Source organism: Antechinus flavipes, chromosome 5, assembly GCF_016432865.1.
Source record: "Antechinus flavipes isolate AdamAnt ecotype Samford, QLD, Australia chromosome 5, AdamAnt_v2, whole genome shotgun sequence".
NCBI classification, from domain to species: Eukaryota; Metazoa; Chordata; class Mammalia; order Dasyuromorphia; family Dasyuridae; genus Antechinus; species Antechinus flavipes.
The window spans coordinates 12,510,837-12,529,175 of record NC_067402.1 but is presented as its reverse complement, the minus strand read 5'-3'; the positions used below and the strand labels follow the sequence as shown (position 1 = coordinate 12,529,175).

Sequence of the window (18,339 nt, the reverse complement as noted above, 5' to 3'; positions counted from 1 at the left end):
GAGACTGGGCGAGTCCCTTTCTTCCTACTGGCCTCAGTTTCCCCATCTGTAAAACGGGTGCTGCCTCTGAGGGCCCCTCTTACCTTCCATGAAGAGCCCATGAATGTAGGCGCCTTCCCTCGGGGGGTGGCCGTAATCCTCCTTGGCCTTCTTGGTCACGTCCACGGTCAGACACATCTTGTCCAGAGGCCACGCGTTCTTCCGGGCCGTGCTCTGCATGACAGCTTCCAGGGGAGGGGGGAATGAATTGGGTGAGGTGCCTGGGCCCCAGAACTCCCTGGGGGTCCTAGTGGGAGACCCCCATCCCCGGGCCAGCTCAGAACGGGGAGTCTCCCAGCCCCGGCGCCTCCCCCTAATGGAGGCCAGTGCCATGATCTGGGGCCCGGAGAAGCCCTGTGGGGGCAGACTCTGCCATGGGTGGGACGCCCGGGGGCCCTGCTCCTACCTGTCAGGAAGGACTGCGGGTTAAAGAGTCCGGACAGCCACACCACCGCCGGCAGGGCCAGGTCCTGGGCCCAGCCGTCCAGCTCTCGGCACCTCGCCAGGAGGTCACTGAACCTGGTGGGGGAGAGGGGGACCAGGTTCTGTGTGGGTCTAGAGGCCCCAGGGGAGTCCATGGGAGACCAGGTTCTGTATGGGCCCAGAGGCCCCAGGGGAGTCCATGGGGGACCAGGTCTCGGGTTGGCCCAGAGGCTCCGGGGGAGCCCAGAGGGGTCAAGACTGGCTCTTCTTCCTGGGGCCCAGGCCCAGGGTCACCGAAGGGCCCCAAACTGACTCTTCCCAACCCAGCTTTGACTCGGTGGACCAGCCTATCCTTTCAGAGAACAGCCATTTTTCTCCAAAAACAGGAACTCCAGAAGTGAGTGTGGACAGTGAGATTTTAGTAAAATGAAAAGACAAATACACAAGTGAAGAGGGTTCGAGAGGCCAATCACAAGTAAGATGGCTGCTCCCAGCCGCAGGTCACGTGCAGAAATCGCGCTTCTGCTGACGCGTTATTAAAGTGATTTCCTTAATGGACGGCCTTCCGTCCTGATCCGGGCTCCCTGTCTCTAAAAAGCGGGTTTGGCTCCCGGCCGACGTGGCGGCAACCGCACGAGACTTCCAAGGAAACTCAGTTTCCCTTTTATTTTAAAAATTAACCAGCAACAGCATCTAAATTCTTAAGAGAGAAATTAAGAGAACTGCAAGAAGAAATAGACAGCAAAACTATAACAGTGGGAGAGCTCAACCTTGCTCTCTCGGAACTAGATAAATCAAACCACAAAACAAATAAGAAAAGTCAAAGAGGCAAATAGAATACTAGAAAAGTTAGATCTCTGGAGAAAACTGAATGGAGACAGAAAGGATACACTTTCTTCTCAGCAGTTCATGGAAGCAAAAAAAAAAAAAACCTGACCATATATTAGGACATAAAAACCTCAAATGCAATAAGGCAGAAATAGTAAATGCATCCTTTTCAGACCACGATGCAATGAAAATTACATTCAATAAAAAGCCAGGGGAAAATAGACCAAAAATAATTGGAAACGAAATAATCTCATCCTAAAGAACGATTGGGTGAAACAGCAAATCATAGACATAATGAATAACTTCACCCAAGAAAACCACAATAATGACACGTCGTACCAAAATGTATGGGATGCAGCCAAAGTGGTAATAAGGGGAAATTTCCTATCTCTAGAGGCCTATTTGTATAAAATAGAGAAAGAGAAGGTCAATGAATTGGGTTTGCAATTAAAAATGCTAGAAGAGGAACAAATTAAAAACCCCCAGTCAAATACTAAACTTGAAATTCGAAAAATAAAAGGAGAGATCAATAAAATTGAAAGTAAAAAAAACTATTGAATTAATTAATAAAACTAAGAGTTGGTTCTATGAAAAAACCAATAAAATAGACAAACCCTTAGTAAATCTGATTAAAAAAAGGAAAGAGGAAAATCAAATTGTTAGTCTTAAAAATGAAAAGGGAGAACTCGCCACTAACGAAGAGGAAATCAGAGCAATAATGAGGAGTTACTTGACCCAACTTTATGCCAATAAAGTCGATAAATGAAATGGAAGAATACCTGCAAAAATATAGCTTGCCCAAATTAACAGAGGAAGAAGTCAATTGGCTAAACAGTCCCATGTTAGAAAAAAAAATTAACCAGCAACTTTGGTCCAAATCCCCGCTGATGGTCTCAGGTCAGCCTTTGGGATCGTCCCCATTGCTTTTGTCTGAAGGGCCCTCGCTCACGCAGGCCTCCCAAGCTTCCTCCCTTGGTCCCCCACGCTTCCCTCTCAGTCTCAGCCCAGTTTCTGGGCACAGTCGGCTCATCAGCAGAGGCAGAGCCCAAGAGCTGCGAGACTCAGTTTCCTTATCTGTTAATGGGGGATGAAACCTTCCCTGCCTTCTCATGGGGTCATCAGGAGGCTCCTGGGAGATAGAATAGGAAAGAGACCAGAGGAAGTGAAAATGGCAGGAATTAACATCCCCAAAGGATCACTGAAGGTGTAAAAGCTACTAGGGGGAGGGGTTAGAGCTTGAGATCTAAACCTTCCCCTGGTCCCCCTTTAATAAGTGAAGAAACCCCGGACTGGAAAGCAGCCTTCCCAAGTGACCCCACAAAGGCCAGGATTCGAACTCAGATCTCAATACTGTCCAGTGTGGGCACAACAGAAGGAACGTTAGCTGGGGAATGGGAAGATCTGCGTTCAAATCCTCCCTCTGCCACTGTACTTGAGCGTCTCAGGCGGGTTCCTCTCTCAGAAAACGGGAGGTTTGGACAAGATGGCTTCCACGTCCGTGGTGACAGATCTGGGCCGGCCATGGGGTTCAGAAGGGAGACCCCCAGAGTGTCCATGGAAGGGCAGCCCTTGCTTTTGTCAGCATGAACCCCCTCGTGGGGCCCCCCAACCTGATCTGCCCCTCCCTCCTATCTGGTGGCTTTAATTTTTTCATAATCATTGATTCTCTCTCCCTTTGACAACTGAGTCAAAAAAAAATCTCAATAAATCAGCCAAGCCCCACAAGACAGATGCCCCCATGCTCCCTCCTCCGTCACATCCAGAAGGACCTTCCAATGCTCCAATGTCGCTCCCCTGAGTTCAGGCCCGTCATCCTGAGAGGATGGAGGGAGACTGGGAGCCACGACGGCGGGTGCTGGATCACTTACCACTGGGCCAGGCCGTAGGTGGAGGGGTAGGCCAGGCGCACCCAGGAGGCGGGCACGGTGCCAGAGCTGAGCGCCATCTGCTGGGCTTCCATGTCGGGAGACAGCATGAGCTCACCCTGCGGAGGGGGAGAAGCGGCCTGGGGAGCACGGGGGGGTTGGGGAGCACGGGGGTTTGGGGAGCACGGGGGGGTTGGGGAGCACGGGGGCCTGGGGAGTGCAGGGACCTGGGGAGCACGGGGGGCTCTGGGCTAGCTTTCTGGAGGACCTTGGGGAGCCTTGATCTTAGTGCAGGAGGCAGGAGCACCCCCAGGAGGCTGGTTAAAGATGGATCGGCTCATTTCCAGTCCTCTCTGCCCTTAAATACTGGGTACAATTACATCCCGGCAGCACACTGAGCATGTGCCAACTGGAGAACCATGACATCGCCGTGCTGAGCACTAAGTACAGATGGGAACTAGAGAACCAGCATCTCCTCGGTCACTCCGAGTTAGCGCCTGCGTAAGTCTCGAGCAGACCTCTCCAGCGCTCGGCCTGCCCCGGCCCGGCCCTCCCCTTACCTTCAGGCCCAGGTCCAGCTGCCGCAGCGAGCCCCGGATCTCGCGCAGGAGCAGGTTCATCCGCTCGCACTCCTGGAAGCACACGAGGACGTAGGGGCTGCGGGACGATGTTTTGTGCGCCATCTCCGCCATGTCGAACTCTTCGGGAAGCTTCTCCAGGAGGTCGTCCAGGATATTCTTAACCTTCGGGAAACATGAGCATCAGGTGCATCTTTCCCTTGGGATCAGGGCCGGCCTCAGAAGGCCGGGCCCAAACTTGCCTCGACTTCCCCGGTAGCGGGCAGGGTTGGGGTCACCGTGGGGTGGGGGGTGCCCTGGTTAGCCAAGTTCCAGGTGACACAGCCGTTGGCATTTCTGTGACCCGGGGGTGGGGATGGCAGAAGATGGCGGGCCTGGTGTGACGGGCTCCCCAGCGGCTGCCATAAATGCACCCCACGCAGATTTCAGCCTGTTATTCGCTGACGCTCCCTGCTGACTAATGAGCAGGAGAGCTCTGAGAGAACAGACTGGAGAGGAGGCCCATGGGGGCAGGAGGAGACCCCCAGGAAGGAGGGAGCTCTGCGGGTCCTCAGGCTACTTGTGTCTAGCTTCTCAGGATTTTCTCGGCAAAGACACGGGCGGGGCTACTGTCTCCTTCTCTAGACCATTTGGCAGATGGGGAAACTGAGGCAAACAGGGTGACGGGACTTGCCCAGGATCACACAGACAGTAAGTGTCCCAGACGGACTCGGGAACATGAGGTTCTGGGACTCGGGCCTGGCGCCCCTTGCTGCCTGTTTAGCCAATACTGTATTTGGTCCCCAATCACCAAGTCAGCAAAGAAGGGAAGCTTTAGGCCAATGTCTGCTTAACATTAGGAGAATCTTCCTAGCGAAGACAGCCCGGACACGCACCGATTGGCCTAGAGACCGGATCCCCGTCCGGGGATGGGCTGACTTAGAGTCGGACCAGAAGGGAAGCACGAATGGGGCTCGCCCCAGAGTCTCCGGGGACAGCCCGTTAGATGTCGGGCATCCCCAGGGGGAGCGTCCGGGGCCGTGCCCGAGAGTTAGCAGCAACAACCGGACGTGGATTTGTGTGCGGATGCACATACGGGTCCACGTAGATATAATTTTATACAAGAGGAAAACATAAATGCGTATATTTGTGTATGTGTGTATACGTTTTTACTAAATAACAACAGTGATCATCTCTATCACAAATTTAGCAAAATGCTCTGCAAAAATTGCCACTAACTAAAATGGCTAACAATGCCATGAGGGAGCTGCTCCGGGAGCCAGAGGGACCTGATGTCGTTTTCCTGCTGCGAGGTCGAGGCGCTAGCCACCGCCCCCCGGCTGCTTGGGCAGTTTATATAAGGAAATGGGGAATGATCCATGTGTGTGTGTACATAGGCACTCAAATATAAGATTTTACATATGTGTATATGTATGTGTATATACTTATACAAATACATGTATGTGAATGTGCATATAAACTTATATAAGAATATATACATATATTTGTATATGTACATATTTTATACACACACACACACACACACACCTAATTTTATGCAAGAAGAAAAGGCGGGACTTTGGAGAAAAGTTCACCTGCCGCTACAATTGAAGAATTTCCCACATCCTCCTCAGAAGCAGGAAGAATTACATCAGACACTTCCGGCCCCCCCAAAGCTGACCAGGCTGCCGCAAGAAGCGGCTCAGGTCCGGCCCGCGGGGGTAAACGCCCGCCGTACCTTCTCCTCCGGGGACCGGGCCAGCTCTTCGAGGCCGACGAGGTTCCTGGGCTGCATCTCCAGCACGACTCGAAGGAGGGTGTCCGAAGTCACCGTCAGGAAGCCGATCTCGGCGTTGGGATGGAGGCCGTACAGCACCGGGCTTTCGGGGGGGAGCGCGTCGTCGATGTACTGGTGGTAGCCCGCGTAGTCCAGGGTGAGCGGAGCCGGGAAGCCCGGGGCCAGCAGGAGCTCCCCTTCGAACTTCAGCCGCAGGAAAGAAGGGGTTATTCCGGATCTCCAGCGGTCTTTCCCCTCCCCCCTTCACTAACACCCTCCTCTGATTCCTGACTGGTGGGGCCGTGACCCTACACTCTCACCCACTCAGCACATCCATTCTAGATCGCGCAGTAGAGAGACAGCCGGCCCTGGAGTTAGGGAGATCAGGTATAAAAAAGCTTCAGATGCTTACTGGCCACGTGACCCTGAGAAGTCACCCTGTTTGCCTCAGTCTCCTCATCTGTAAAATGGGGATAAAAATAGCCCTTGCCTTCCAGGGTTGTGAAGATAAAATGAGATATCGATCAAGTTCTTTGGAAACCATAAAGGATTATAGAAATGCCAGGGATTATTATGGTGAATAACTGTTAATAACAACCAGTTTTCAGTCGGTCCCTATCTCTGCCTTCTGCTTTCCTAAGCTGCCAAAGTGTTTGTCTAAAATACAGATCTGTCTCTCCCCCTCATGAAGCTTCAGTGGCTCCCTCTTGCCTCTAAGATAAAATGAAAACTCAGTGAATGATAATTATCAGAGGAATATAACAAGGTCATAGGAACAGAACTGGAAGAGACTTTAAAGATTTAAAATTTAATTAAATTAAAAATTGATATTTTAATCCAATCGAATTAAGTAGCACTGAAATATCAATAACTCACATTTAAGGGGGGAGGGGGCTTTAAGTTTGCCAACTGCTAGATATTACTTCATTTGATTCAAGTGCCACTGAGGGCTGAACAATAAGGAGAACAGTAACTGATCAATAACCGGTTCTGAGTGACCGCTTGACCACTCGGCCTCACAGGGAACTGAATCTGAGAAACTGTCCTACAAGCGAGGGAATGATTCAGTGACTTTTTGAGGGACTCCCTGAAGGCAGAAGAGGAACTCCCCAGACAAGGGGGTCTTCCTCCCCTGTGGGATTTTTTTGGGGGGTGTTTGCAGTAATCACTTGAGTTGGATTCTACTCAGAGCCATATGGGAGGGGAGACTATATTCCTGGTTTAAGGGGATATTGCTATACCTTTTTCCTTTTTTTTTAATTTTTATTTATTATTTTTCCTGAGGCAATTGGGGTTAAGTGACTTGCCCAGGGTCACACAGCCAGGAAGTGTTAAGTGTCTGAGACCACATTTGAACTCAGATCCTCCTGACTTCAGGGCTGGTGCTCTATCCACTGCGCCCCCTAGCTGCCCCTACTATACCTTTTCAGAAAATGCCTTTTATAAAAGCTAACTAACGTTATCTGGTTAAATGATATCGGGGAACGCACCAGACGGGGGCTCATCAGCTAGAAAATAAGTTGCAGATCCTTGAATTACTTAAAAACATGAAGGGGAAGGAGGAGGTGTCCTCTGGGTACTCAACATCAAAGTCCACAATGAGGAGGGAGAGAGAGAGAAAGAGTTCCAGACCTGATACTTCCACAGAAAGACAGCGTAAGGAATTTAAGATTTTAAGTCCCGCCAGACATTCGGCGCGGCGATAGTTGAAATCTTAAAAAAACAAACTAAAAAAAAGTTTAAAATTGGCTTTTGATTCTGCTACGTTTGGCGACACGGCCTAGGAAATAAGTAACAAGACGGAAGATTTCATTCTCGATGTCCGAGCGCTGTCAGGTCATTTCCAGATGAAACACACAGAGATTAGTTTTAAACGGAAGCCGGGGAAGGGCGTCTATGCGATTTTGTCTCAGCCGCTTCAGGAGAAAAATGATTAAGCACGATTATGTTCATTTCCACAAGTTATTAAATGGGAATCCAAAACTCAAAAGGTTGGAGAATTAGCCAAAGCCCCGAAAATGCCACTGATTCCGTCTCCACCCAGTAGAATTTGTTATCATTTGGAGAAGTTTCCAAGGTTTGCCTTTCCTAAGAAAATCAATTCCTCTCATATAGCAGAATATTAAATTGTGCTCAAAAGGTCAGTCTATAAAGCTTGAAATATTAAACAGGCCTTTCGGAGCACGCTGGAAGCATCTATTTACATGCAAGATTAATAAACCTACGTCCACATTGATCTTATTAATGAAAACCAGTGTCTTAGGACTCAGTCCTGTTAAAGTGCTGGGCACTGGCCGGAGAGGAGAATAACGGAGCATTGCCTGCCTCCAAGGAGGTTCCCTTCTGCTGTCCCTTCATTTTACAGATGAGGAAACCGGCGTCACCAGCCCAGGATGACCCGCAGAGACGGGGGATGCCCCTCCTGGGGCAGCATGGGAGAGCGGACAGAGCTTGAATTTAGGAAGAAGCAGGTTTAAGTCCCGGCTTTGGTGCGTGGCAACCTCTCCAGCCTCAGTGTTCTCATCTGTAAAATGGGGTTAGTGATATTCACAGGCACTTCAGGCCCAAATGAGATAATGTACATGAGAATATTAAGCTCTCTAGAAACGCCAGTGATTCTGTAAAGAAATATACCGTTGGAGACATCTGCCGTCCATTTAAGGAGGCTAAACCGCAGCAGGGATCACAGAAGCGGGCGCCCCACCAAAGGAAAGCCAGCCAGCCTTATGGTCAAGGAGGGGCCGGCAAAGGGCCGGAAGCACGTGTGGGGAGGAGGGAATGGGCGGGAGGACCCCAGTGTCTCTGGAGCCGGGCTCCGTGCAGGGAAGGGTGAGGGGCTGAGCCACGGAGCCAGGGGCCGATTCTGGGGCTCGTCCCCGACCCCTGCTCCCCGGCCTGAAATTAATGCGAGTTCCTGTCCATCCCAAGCTCGGGGATTTTTGTGGGGTTTTTAATTCTGTTTGAGCCGTTCCCGAGGATTTGGCATGTTAAAAATCTGCTTGGTTACTTGGGAACTTTAGTGGCGGCCTGGAGCCTGGAGCTCCTCAAGACCAGGGGATTATAGAGAAGGAAGGAGCTCGGGTTCTTCCAAGGCAATAGAATTCAGAGAAGGCAAATTCATGTCCGGGAAGATAATGGGGGGGGGGGGATGGACGAGGCACCCCCCCCCCTTTAACCCAGCTCAGTCATGCCGCTGTTTTTCACTGGTTGCCAGGCAGGGGCTCTCTCCCCTTAAAGATGGACCCGGGATGTCCCGGTACTCGGAGCGCCCCGCCCCCCGCCCCTCAGTACAGATCAGCGCCGGCTCTGCCCGGCTCAGCTGGTACCTTCCGGGCCCCGCTTTCCCCAACGTGCTCCCCCTCTCGCTGAGCCCCTGAGGATGGGGGTCTCTGGCCTGTCTGATCCCCAGCGCTACGCCAAGGGCTCTTAATGTCTGCGAGCTGGCTGCCGCTCTAGAACTGGGCCCACAAGGCAGGTGGTTAAAAGGGTTTTCTGGGCAAAGCCCCGGGGCTGGTTTCCTTCCATGGGGCGGCTCCGGAAATGGCCGGGAAGTGGCCCAGAAGCCGGATCAAGCCAGAGCCCACTTCTCGGGGTCCCATTTCCAGGAAGAGTGAGAGAGCATGTCCGGGGGTGGCCGCCCGATTTGGGGACAGCCAGGGGAGCCACCGGGGTCCCGGCCTGCTCCGTCTCCACCTCCCTGCCCCCACAGCGGCCCAAGTGACCGCCACCGGGTGTGGGACCCAGCAAAACCGCAGTCACAACCCGGGGGGTCGGACGCCGAGGGCACCCCGGGAACCGCAGCCGGGCCTAATGGCGGCTCCCACGTGTGAAAATGCTCGCCCCCCGGCCTCGCTGCGGGGCTTTGGGAGTGTCACAGGGGCGTGGTCGGTGAGCGGGGACGCCTCAGGGGATCCGGGCCCTTGTTCCAAAGGACACCCCCACACCCCGACGCCCTCGGGCCCCACCCCCGCCACAGCCCCCTCCCCCCCTCTCCCCCCATCACGGGGATGCCAGCGGAGGGCGCGCAAAGGTTAATGGACCGCGTGTTGCGTGGCGGTAATTCTGCGCTTCTCCGCAGGACGGAACAGCGAGAGCTTCTCCCGGGCCCCCTGACCTCCGCCATCATTTGGAGAAGTCAGCCTCGCCGGAGGGCAGACGCACAGGCCTGTTTAGCCTCCCCGTCTCCATGGTAACCTGCTCCCGGAGGAGGACTGCCGATGGAGCTCCATTGAAAGTGGCGTTCTGACATGTACAATCCCGCTCATTAGGCTGAGGAGAGACAGGCTGGGCGCCGGGGCCGGCCCGGGAGGGCGGGCGGGAGGGAGACAGTGGCGGCCCCTCCAAGGGCCATTAGCTCCGGCCATTTTACTGAGGGGGAAAAACCACGTGTGTGAGTGTGCGTGTGAGTGAGTGTGAGTGTGTGTGAGAGTGAGTGTGTGCGCACGCGCACATGCATGTCCGTGTTACATATTACATGGGCTAACAGGAACAACGTCTCCTTCCATAGCGCGAGTGTGTCTGGGAAACACCGGCCCGCCCCGGGCCTGCAGATTTGGGAACGGGACAAGCTAAATACGCCCGTTTTAAAATGTCAAATCATGGCGTGTTTTAGTCCCGCCTCATTGGCCGCCTTTTCCTTCAGAAGCCGCTTTGGGCGCGTGCTGACCGCCCGCGCTCTCGGTGCCGCCCGGGGCTGGGAGGGGCTCACAGTGTCCCGGGGCTGGGCCGGAGCTCTCCAAGCTTCGGGCTGTCATAACTAAGGGCGTTTCTAGCCACGTTTTCAGGAGAATCGGGAAAACGCAGACGGGCCCAAGCGGGAGAAATCCTGCCGCTCCTCTCCCGGCCACGGAAATACTGGGAACGCTCCTGGGCAAACGCTCCTCAAGCTCCTAGGGTTAGAACTACTCTGAGGTGGCCGGAGGTCCGCGTTGGCCAAAAGCTGCTCACTGCCTCTGGGAGGCTGCCTTGGAGGAGAGATCCGCTGCTCTGGGGGCGGCCTCCAGCTGCTCAGCAGAGCAATGGGTGGGAGCCAGAAAGGGGCGATTTAGGAAACTTCCCGATCCCGAAAACTGTCCCCGGGGAACAGGCCTGGGCGGGGGGGTCGTCTTCCTCCTTGCCTCCTGCCAGGGAAGGGCTCCTTCATACATGGATGGGACCAGATGGTTTTGTAACTCTCCCCTATCTAAAATTCAGTGATTCTCATAGAGCTCGTTTCACGGAGGGATGAGAGAAACACAGACCATCCCAGCACAGGCTGCTCCACCCCAGGCTCCGCGGCTAAAATAAGAGATTTTGTGTGACCTGGGGGAGGCTGTTAAATGCTTGGGAGAACGTCGGGGTCTCCCGGGTGAGCTGGCCTGTGACCTGAGGTGCTCAGGGTACAAGCGGCTGTGCCAGAGTAAAAGGCGGGAAGCGCGGAGGGAAGGCCGAAAGCCAGCGGTAACCCTGGGCCTCCCAGAGGGGACGCCCTCCCAGACCTAGGAATGGCCGGGAACAACCTGGAGTTTGATGAGAGGCAGAGAAAGTGCAGCATCTGTTCCTTGCTCCCTGCCTAGAGGAAAACAGAAATCCCTGCCTTGGACTCTGGGCGCTCTGGGCTGGAGAAAAAACCATCGCTCAATCAATATCCCGCTCACACCCGGGAGAGTTCCCATCCATCTCGGAGACCCCCTACTCTGGCCCCTCGCTTATCCTCTGCCTCCCTTAGTTTCTTCCACCGTAAAAATGGGATAATCAAAATATTTTCCTCCCAGGGTCATTGTAAGGGTCAAATGAGAAAGTAATTGTAGTGTTAGCCTAAACCTGGCGCACAGTAGGTCCTTCGTTAACACTTGTTCCTTTCAGAAGTGAGTGCAAGGGATAATGTTGTAAAAAAAATTACCCTGGCATGGATTCTGTCAATATAAAGTTATAAAATAAAATATTAAAAAAAAAACAAAAAAAACAAACAAACAAAAAAACACTTGTTCCTTTCCTCCCTCTCTCACTGCTCTCTCCAAGGACAAAGTCCAGCACCAGGGTGGCGGCTCCCCGGAGCCTAGGGCAGGACCTACCATCCCAGGCCACAGCTTCGTGCTCTTGAACAGTGGCTGCGCTAACATCCCCGTCTCAAAACAAAAGTCCTCGCCGCGCAGATTGCTCGGGGCCCACAGACCACTCAGATCACAGGGGATGCTCATCTGGCCATGTGGGGAGTGATCTCCACATGAGGAAGTCACTGTTCCAAACCAATGTGGCAGCACGGGGAGAAAAATGACCAAATAAAGGAAAAGACCAGAGAAAACCCCGAGGGAAGCGGGCCTGAGCCCCTGCCGAGGCGTGGGGAGACCAGCCGTGTCGACACGGGCGTCCGGATAAGGAAGAAATCACGAGGGCCCGAGAGAGCAAAGGAGGCCCACGGCCCAAACCCGGTGAAACTTAAGGCAGCCTTACCATGGAGGGGTTCATGAATTCTTCCAGATAGCCCCGGCACAGGCGGCGATCCCAGTCGTCCGTGATGTGGCCCCCGTACATGATCTCCCCAAAGAGGTAGCGCAGGTCTTCCCAGGGGACCTGGGGCAAGCACAGAAAGGTGGGTGAGCCCCCAAAGGTCACAGGCAGAGGCTCCCGCCCTGGGAAGGACATGGTCCTCCTGAGGTCCAGAAGCGTTCCAAGGATGGAGCCGGCACCCCGTGATGCAGCCTGAAAGCTCCGGGGTTCAGAGACCCCACCTACATAAATGGGGGTTGCTGCATGGAAAGGGACTTCAAAGCACCCTTTACATCCAAGTCTGTATATATGTGAATACACACACACACACACACACACACACACAGAATCCCTCTCAAAAGCGTGAGTCTGATACTTTAACATGCCCCTGAGGGGCAGGGTGCCCCAGTCAGAGCAGATGAAGCTCAGGTTCTTTTTCTCTGGGTGGCCATCACTCTGAATCTTCATTATATTAAGCATCATTGGTCCGTTCCAAAATGGAGTATCTCCACTCTCAACATGGGGAGTCACTGTGGCTCTGAAGAAAGCACTTCAACTGGCGCCAGAGGACCCAGATTCGAATCTCACCTCTGAGACTTAATTCCTCTTTCACCAAGGGATCATCCCCTCTCCCCCCAGCCTCAGTTTCCTCATCTGTAAAATGAGCATTTCTCAGTCTGTTGACATAGCATCCGGTCCAATTTCAGACGGACGCCCTTCTGTCTTACAGAAGCCCGATGTTTTTACTATCTCCCTCCCAAAAGGGTTGGTGTGGCAGGTTGGGAGCGAAGAGCACGTCCTCTCAAGGCTTTCTCCTGCCAAGAAGCCTGATTCAGAACAGAGCGTGACCGTCCGTCCTCCCCACGCGGGGACTTCGCGAACCTCGCTTGGCTCTGGGCAGCTCCCACATTCAGATGTCTGGGAAGGAGAATCAGTGTTGATCCCCTCGGCGTCCGATGCCTTCCCCAGGGCTGCCATTAATGGCTGGACTGGGTTTTATTCAGGAAATCACGGCATCCCCTCTGCACTCGGCTTAGTGGGATTGGAAGGCTTTTTCTCCGCTCCTCTTTGGCAAAACATGCCAGTTTGCAGTGAAGCTTTACCACAGGAGCCTTTCTACCCTCGGGGCCAGTGGGGGCCTCCCAGCTGCTCAAGTAAAAATGTAATTACGGCCTTCGTTCGGTACGTGACATGAGAGGCTCCTGGGTTCCGGCACGTGCTCTGCGAGCAGCCACCGACCTCGAAGGCACTCTCCTTCTGAGCTCGCTCGCTCTGGTTTCAGCATCTCTCAGTCCTGACTCTCTGCTTCCCAATTTGTGGCGTTCTTGGCAAAGGTGCTAGAACGGTTTGTCATTTCCTTCTCCAGTCCTTTTACAGATGAGGAAACTGAGGCTCACTCAGCTAATAAGTGGCTGAAGCAAGATCTGAACGCGGGACAATTTTCCTGTCCATGTGTGCCATTTGGCTGTCCCAGCTCACTGCAAAGAGTGTAAATTAAAAAAAAAAAAAAAAAAGGAAGTATTCTTATGAATGAATAGTCCTGCACATGGGCTGGAGCTCCCCAAGGGATTCGCTGCTCTTTGATCGGACTGGCAAATAAAGTCCTCGTCATTTCCTATTTCATCCCTGGGATGCACTGGAAGTGACATCTGCTATGATGTAGAGGCTGGGTTGGAAATATGCTTCTGTCGCTCACTACTTGTGTGCCTGGGCAAGTCACCGGTCATCTGGGAGTCTCCCTAGACTCCCACAATCTCCCATGTGGGGACAGCAGGTAATAACCTGAGACGTCGGTTTTTATTCTGACAGACTGTCAGGATATTGATCGTCATTAGGTTGACTTTTTGGGCCCAGGCGTGACTTTACATTTATTGTTACTGGATTTCATCCTATCCAAGAAATGTCAGTGTTTTAGCCTTTCCTGATCTTTTGGAATCATCCACTATGTTAGCAGTCCCTCCTGGCTTCCTTTGATCTAGGTCGGCTGACCCTGGGGGTGCCCGCCCCACCTTCCTACTTTCTCCCAACCTCATCTGTGTTTTCTCATTTGCAGAAAGAGAGAATAGACTTGATGAGCTCTAAGATGCAGCTTTTGAAGCTGTGATTCTATTATCTAATGTCTAATGAATGAATGACCTTCAAATACTAATAATGAGCAACAAAAGGGCTCTTTATGTACATCTAGAAACCCAGAACCCAAAATGACAGAGGGACTTTAGAGGGCATCTAGTATTAATTATTGTCCTAAAATAGGTTTTATATTTACTTCCATGTGTACATCATTCAATCAATACACATGTATTAAACACCAGCTGAATACATGAGGATAATTTGTAAAGTATTTTGACAGTATATATTCTTTTTTTTTTGCTGAAGCAATTGGGATTAAGTGACTTGCCCAGGATCACACAGCCAGGAAGTGTTAAGTGTCTGAGAGCAGATTTGAACTCAGGTCCTCCTGACTTCAGGGCTGGTGCTCTATCCACTGTGCCACCTTGCTGCCCCCAATTTGTAAAGTACTTTGCAAATTTTAAGACACTCTATAAATGCTAGTCCTTAATATTGTTATTATTAATATTAGCCATCACTTTGCTAAATGTTGGGGGAGGGATAACAAAGCAAAAAACAAATCCAAAAAACCGTAACAACCAAAATCAGTTCTTTTCTCAAAAGGAGCGCATTCTCTTGGGGGACATGCAGACCACTAGATACAAACAATACAGGTGAATTCTGGGTTGAGATTAAAGTCAGGAAGAGCTGAACCGAAATTCAGTTTCAGACACTTCCCAGCTGTCTGATTCGGGGCCAGCCTCAGCTTGCCCAATTGTCTAAATAGAGGTAAAAGGGCACCTGTGGCCCACGATTGCTGAGGTTCAAATAGGAAACTATTAGAAAAGCACTTAGCACAGATCTGAACGTGGAGAAGGTTCGTAATAAATGTTTGGCTCCTTTTTTCTGTAGAGAAGTTAGAGGGGGAAAATGGAACTGGTCCCTGCCCTCCCAAGGCTTCCCTTCTACTGCCCTCCTGGAGCCCTGGCTGTGGCTCTCTATGTGAGGTCTTTGCTGAGAGGAGGTTGGGGAGGAACTTCCTTTCTCCTATTTCTAATGCTCAGCACCTGCCTGGTACACAGTAGGTGCCTAATTACTGCTTGATGACAGGCACACACTGGCAGCTGTGGGCGCAGGAGGCCTCTTCTGGGAGGCGAATTTGGGGGAGATTTCCCTGATTTGGGCTGGGTAGGAAAGGTCTATAGAAGGTAAAACCCCAACCGAGACTTGAAGGAAGCTTGCACAATCTAGGCTCCTAGAAGGCAGGAGTTTGTTTCCTTTTGGGGGAGAGGAGCCATTGTAACCCACAAGGCATTTGACATGCTACCTAGTCTAACATGCCCATTTCGCAGATGAGAAAACAGAGCCCGAGTGGCCTCTGGGACCACTCCCAACTCGGGTCCACGTGTGAGCACCCCCCACCCACAGCGGGACCCAGAGAGCGGCGCCTTGTGGCACGGAAATCGGTCCTTTCCCTTTAAGCCCCACTCCGGGGGAGCGTCCCTGGGAAAGTCAAAGCAAGGTGGGCTCCTTAATACATAATAATGGCGCGTGCAGGAAATGCACCATTATTTATGCGCGTGACGTGCTGTAAATTGCTTCCATCATCGGAACTAATTGGAGTGATTATTAATGCGGGGTTATGGACTGTCAGGACTGCTGTCTGTAATTACATTTGTGCAAATGCTTCATTACCTGCCTAATGAATTTGGCAGATCCGCGCATGGAAACCACTGTTTTTGTTAACATAACGAAGGGCATTTTTTTGCTGCTCAGCTGCTTGTGTGGAACCGGCCTGACCCGGATTCTCAAGTTCGAGGCTCCAGAACCGGGAACCTTGGGGCGGGCCGGCGTCCCCGCCCACCCGGACTGATGCAGACTTCCAGGGCCACAAAGAAAAAGACGATGGGTGGCCACGCCCCCTGTGGCTCCCCTCCCCCTCCCCCGAGGGCCGGCCTCTCCCACCTCAGCATTGGCCTCCAAGTGGTTGTAGAGGATATCAGTACAGAATGATAGACAGCTGTCCCCGTGGCTCCTCCCCCCAGGCCGGCCCCTCCCACCTTAGCCTTGGCCTCCAAGTGGCTGTAGAGGATTTCAGCACAGAATGATAGACAGCTGTCCCCGTGGCTCCTCCCCCCCAGGACGGCCCCTGCCACCTTAGCATTGGCCTCTAAGTAGTTGTAGAGGATATCAGTACAGAATGATAGACAGCTGTCCCCGTGGCTCCTCCTCCCCAGGCCGGCCCCTCCCACCTTAGCATTGGCCTCTAAGTAGTTGTAGAGGATATCAGTACAGAATGATAGACAGCTGTCCCCGTGGCTCCTCCCCCAGGCCGGCCCCTTCCACCTTAGCACTGGCCTCCAAGTGGTTGTAGAGGATATCAATACAGAATGATAGACACTGTCCCCGTGGCTCCTCCCCCCCCCAGGCCGGCCCCTCCCACCTTAGCACTGGCCTCCAAGTGGCTGTAGAGGATATCAATACAGAATGATAGACACTGTCCCCGTGGCTCCTCCCCCCCCCGGCCGGCCCCTCCCACCTTAGCATTGGCCTCTAAGTAGTTGTAGAGGATATCAGTACAGAATGATAGACAGCTGTCCCCGTGGCTCCTCCCCCCAGGCCGGCCCCTTCCACCTTAGCACTGGCCTCCAAGTGGCTGTAGAGGATATCAATACAGAATGATAGACACTGTCCCCGTGGCTCCTCCCACCCAGGCCGGCCCCTTCCACCTTAGCACTGGCCTCCAAGTGGCTGTAGAGGATATCAGTACAGAATGATAGACAGCTGTCCCCGTGGCTCCTCCCCCCCAGGACGGCCCCTCCCACCTTAGCATTGGCCTCCAAGTGGTTGTAGAGGACATCAGTACAGAATGATAGACAGCTGTCCCCGTGGCTCCTCCCCCCAGGCCGGCCCCTCCCACCTTAGCCTTGGCCTCCAAGTGGCTGTAGAGGATTTCAGCACAGAATGATAGACACTGTCCCCGTGGCTCCTCCCCCCCCCAGGCCGGCCCCTCCTACCGTTGCATTGGCCTCCAAGTGGTTGTAGAGGACATCAGTACAGAATGATAGACAGCTGTCCCCGTGGCTCCTCCCCCCAGGCCGGCCCCTCCTACCGTTGCATTGGCCTCCAAGTAGTTGTAGAGGATGTCCGCGCAGATGTGCAGGTCCCCGGGGTTGAAGGGGTAGCTCCGACTCCAGCCCTGGGGCCCGAACTTGAGTCTCCCGGCCACGCAGGCGTGGAAGTAGCACAGGGAGAAGAGGATGCTCTTAAACTCCTGGTCCTTGGAGCAGGATTCCACCGTGTCCTAGGCAAGAGAAAGGGGAACCGGGACCTCGGGAGTCTAGCCCGGACAATCCCGCCTCAGCCTCAGTTTCCTCATCCGCAAACTGGGCACCGTGATAGCTCCTCCTTCCCAGGGCTGTCAGCGCGACACAGGCTGTAAATGGGGCAGCAGGGGGCTCAGGGGATGGAGCACCGGCCCTGCAGTCAGGAGTTAACCCCAATCCCCTCGGGGAAAAAACCAACAACCAAACAAAAACCCAAAAAAGCCTGAATCGGCGCAGTATCTACTTGTAGGAAGAGGCGAGAAGCTCGCTGGGAAGCCTTTTTAAAGGATGTCAGCCTGCATTTACTTTGTCCTGCGGCCTTAATGGGCCAAATGGGGAGACTGGACAAAACGGTCTCACTCTAGATCTAGGCCCTTTGGAAGAGAGCAATGTATCCGATTCGTGTTTATTGGAGAAATTATCCGTCTTTGTCAACTCAAGACAACAAGCCTTTATTAAGTGCCTACTGTATGCCATGTTGCTGTGTTGGGGCCAGGACATGATACTAAAAAAAACTGCCTGTTTTCAGAGAGTCTGGATTTTATTGGGGGGAATGGGAGCAGGACAAGCAAATCAAAAATCATAACAAAATTCGTCTCCAAGAACAAAAGATCAAGACTATCGGGAGAATTAATGAAAACAAATGTGAAGGAAGGTGGGCGGGCCCGACCAGATCACAAAGTATATTATAAAATGGTTACCGTCAAAATTATCCGACACCGGCTAAGAAATAAAAGGGCGCATTAGGGGGATAGCTTAGCTGCAGAGGACATGGTGCAAATGTCCAAAGGAATCCAGGGTTCGAGCAAACCAAAGAGCCAGACTTTCAGGATAAGAACTCAATTTCTGGCAGAAGCTGCTGAAAACAGGAAAAGTTTGGCAGAAATCGGGCCCTGACCAACATCTCACAATGAATACAAAGATAAGGTCAAAATGGACATATGAATAAAAGACGATAGGAAAAGCTAAGGAGGAGAGGATGTAAATTCTATGGATAAAGGAAGAAT

At 52.5% G+C, this 18,339-nt stretch overlaps 1 protein-coding gene across 1 annotated transcript in view; it reads right to left on the bottom strand.

Moving 5' to 3' along the window:
* Positions 1-18,339, bottom strand: part of DNAH11 (dynein axonemal heavy chain 11) — a 277,853-nt gene that overhangs the window by 1,609 nt on the left and 257,905 nt on the right. The window contains exons 75-81 of the mRNA XM_052001418.1: positions 17,119-17,310; positions 11,922-12,041; positions 5,451-5,693; positions 3,716-3,898; positions 3,159-3,274; positions 446-558; positions 84-224 (exon numbers count right to left, since the gene is read on the bottom strand). Coding sequence (XP_051857378.1) covers positions 84-224; positions 446-558; positions 3,159-3,274; positions 3,716-3,898; positions 5,451-5,693; positions 11,922-12,041; positions 17,119-17,310 — 1,108 coding nt within the window. The remainder of the gene's footprint in view (positions 1-83; positions 225-445; positions 559-3,158; positions 3,275-3,715; positions 3,899-5,450; positions 5,694-11,921; positions 12,042-17,118; positions 17,311-18,339) is intronic.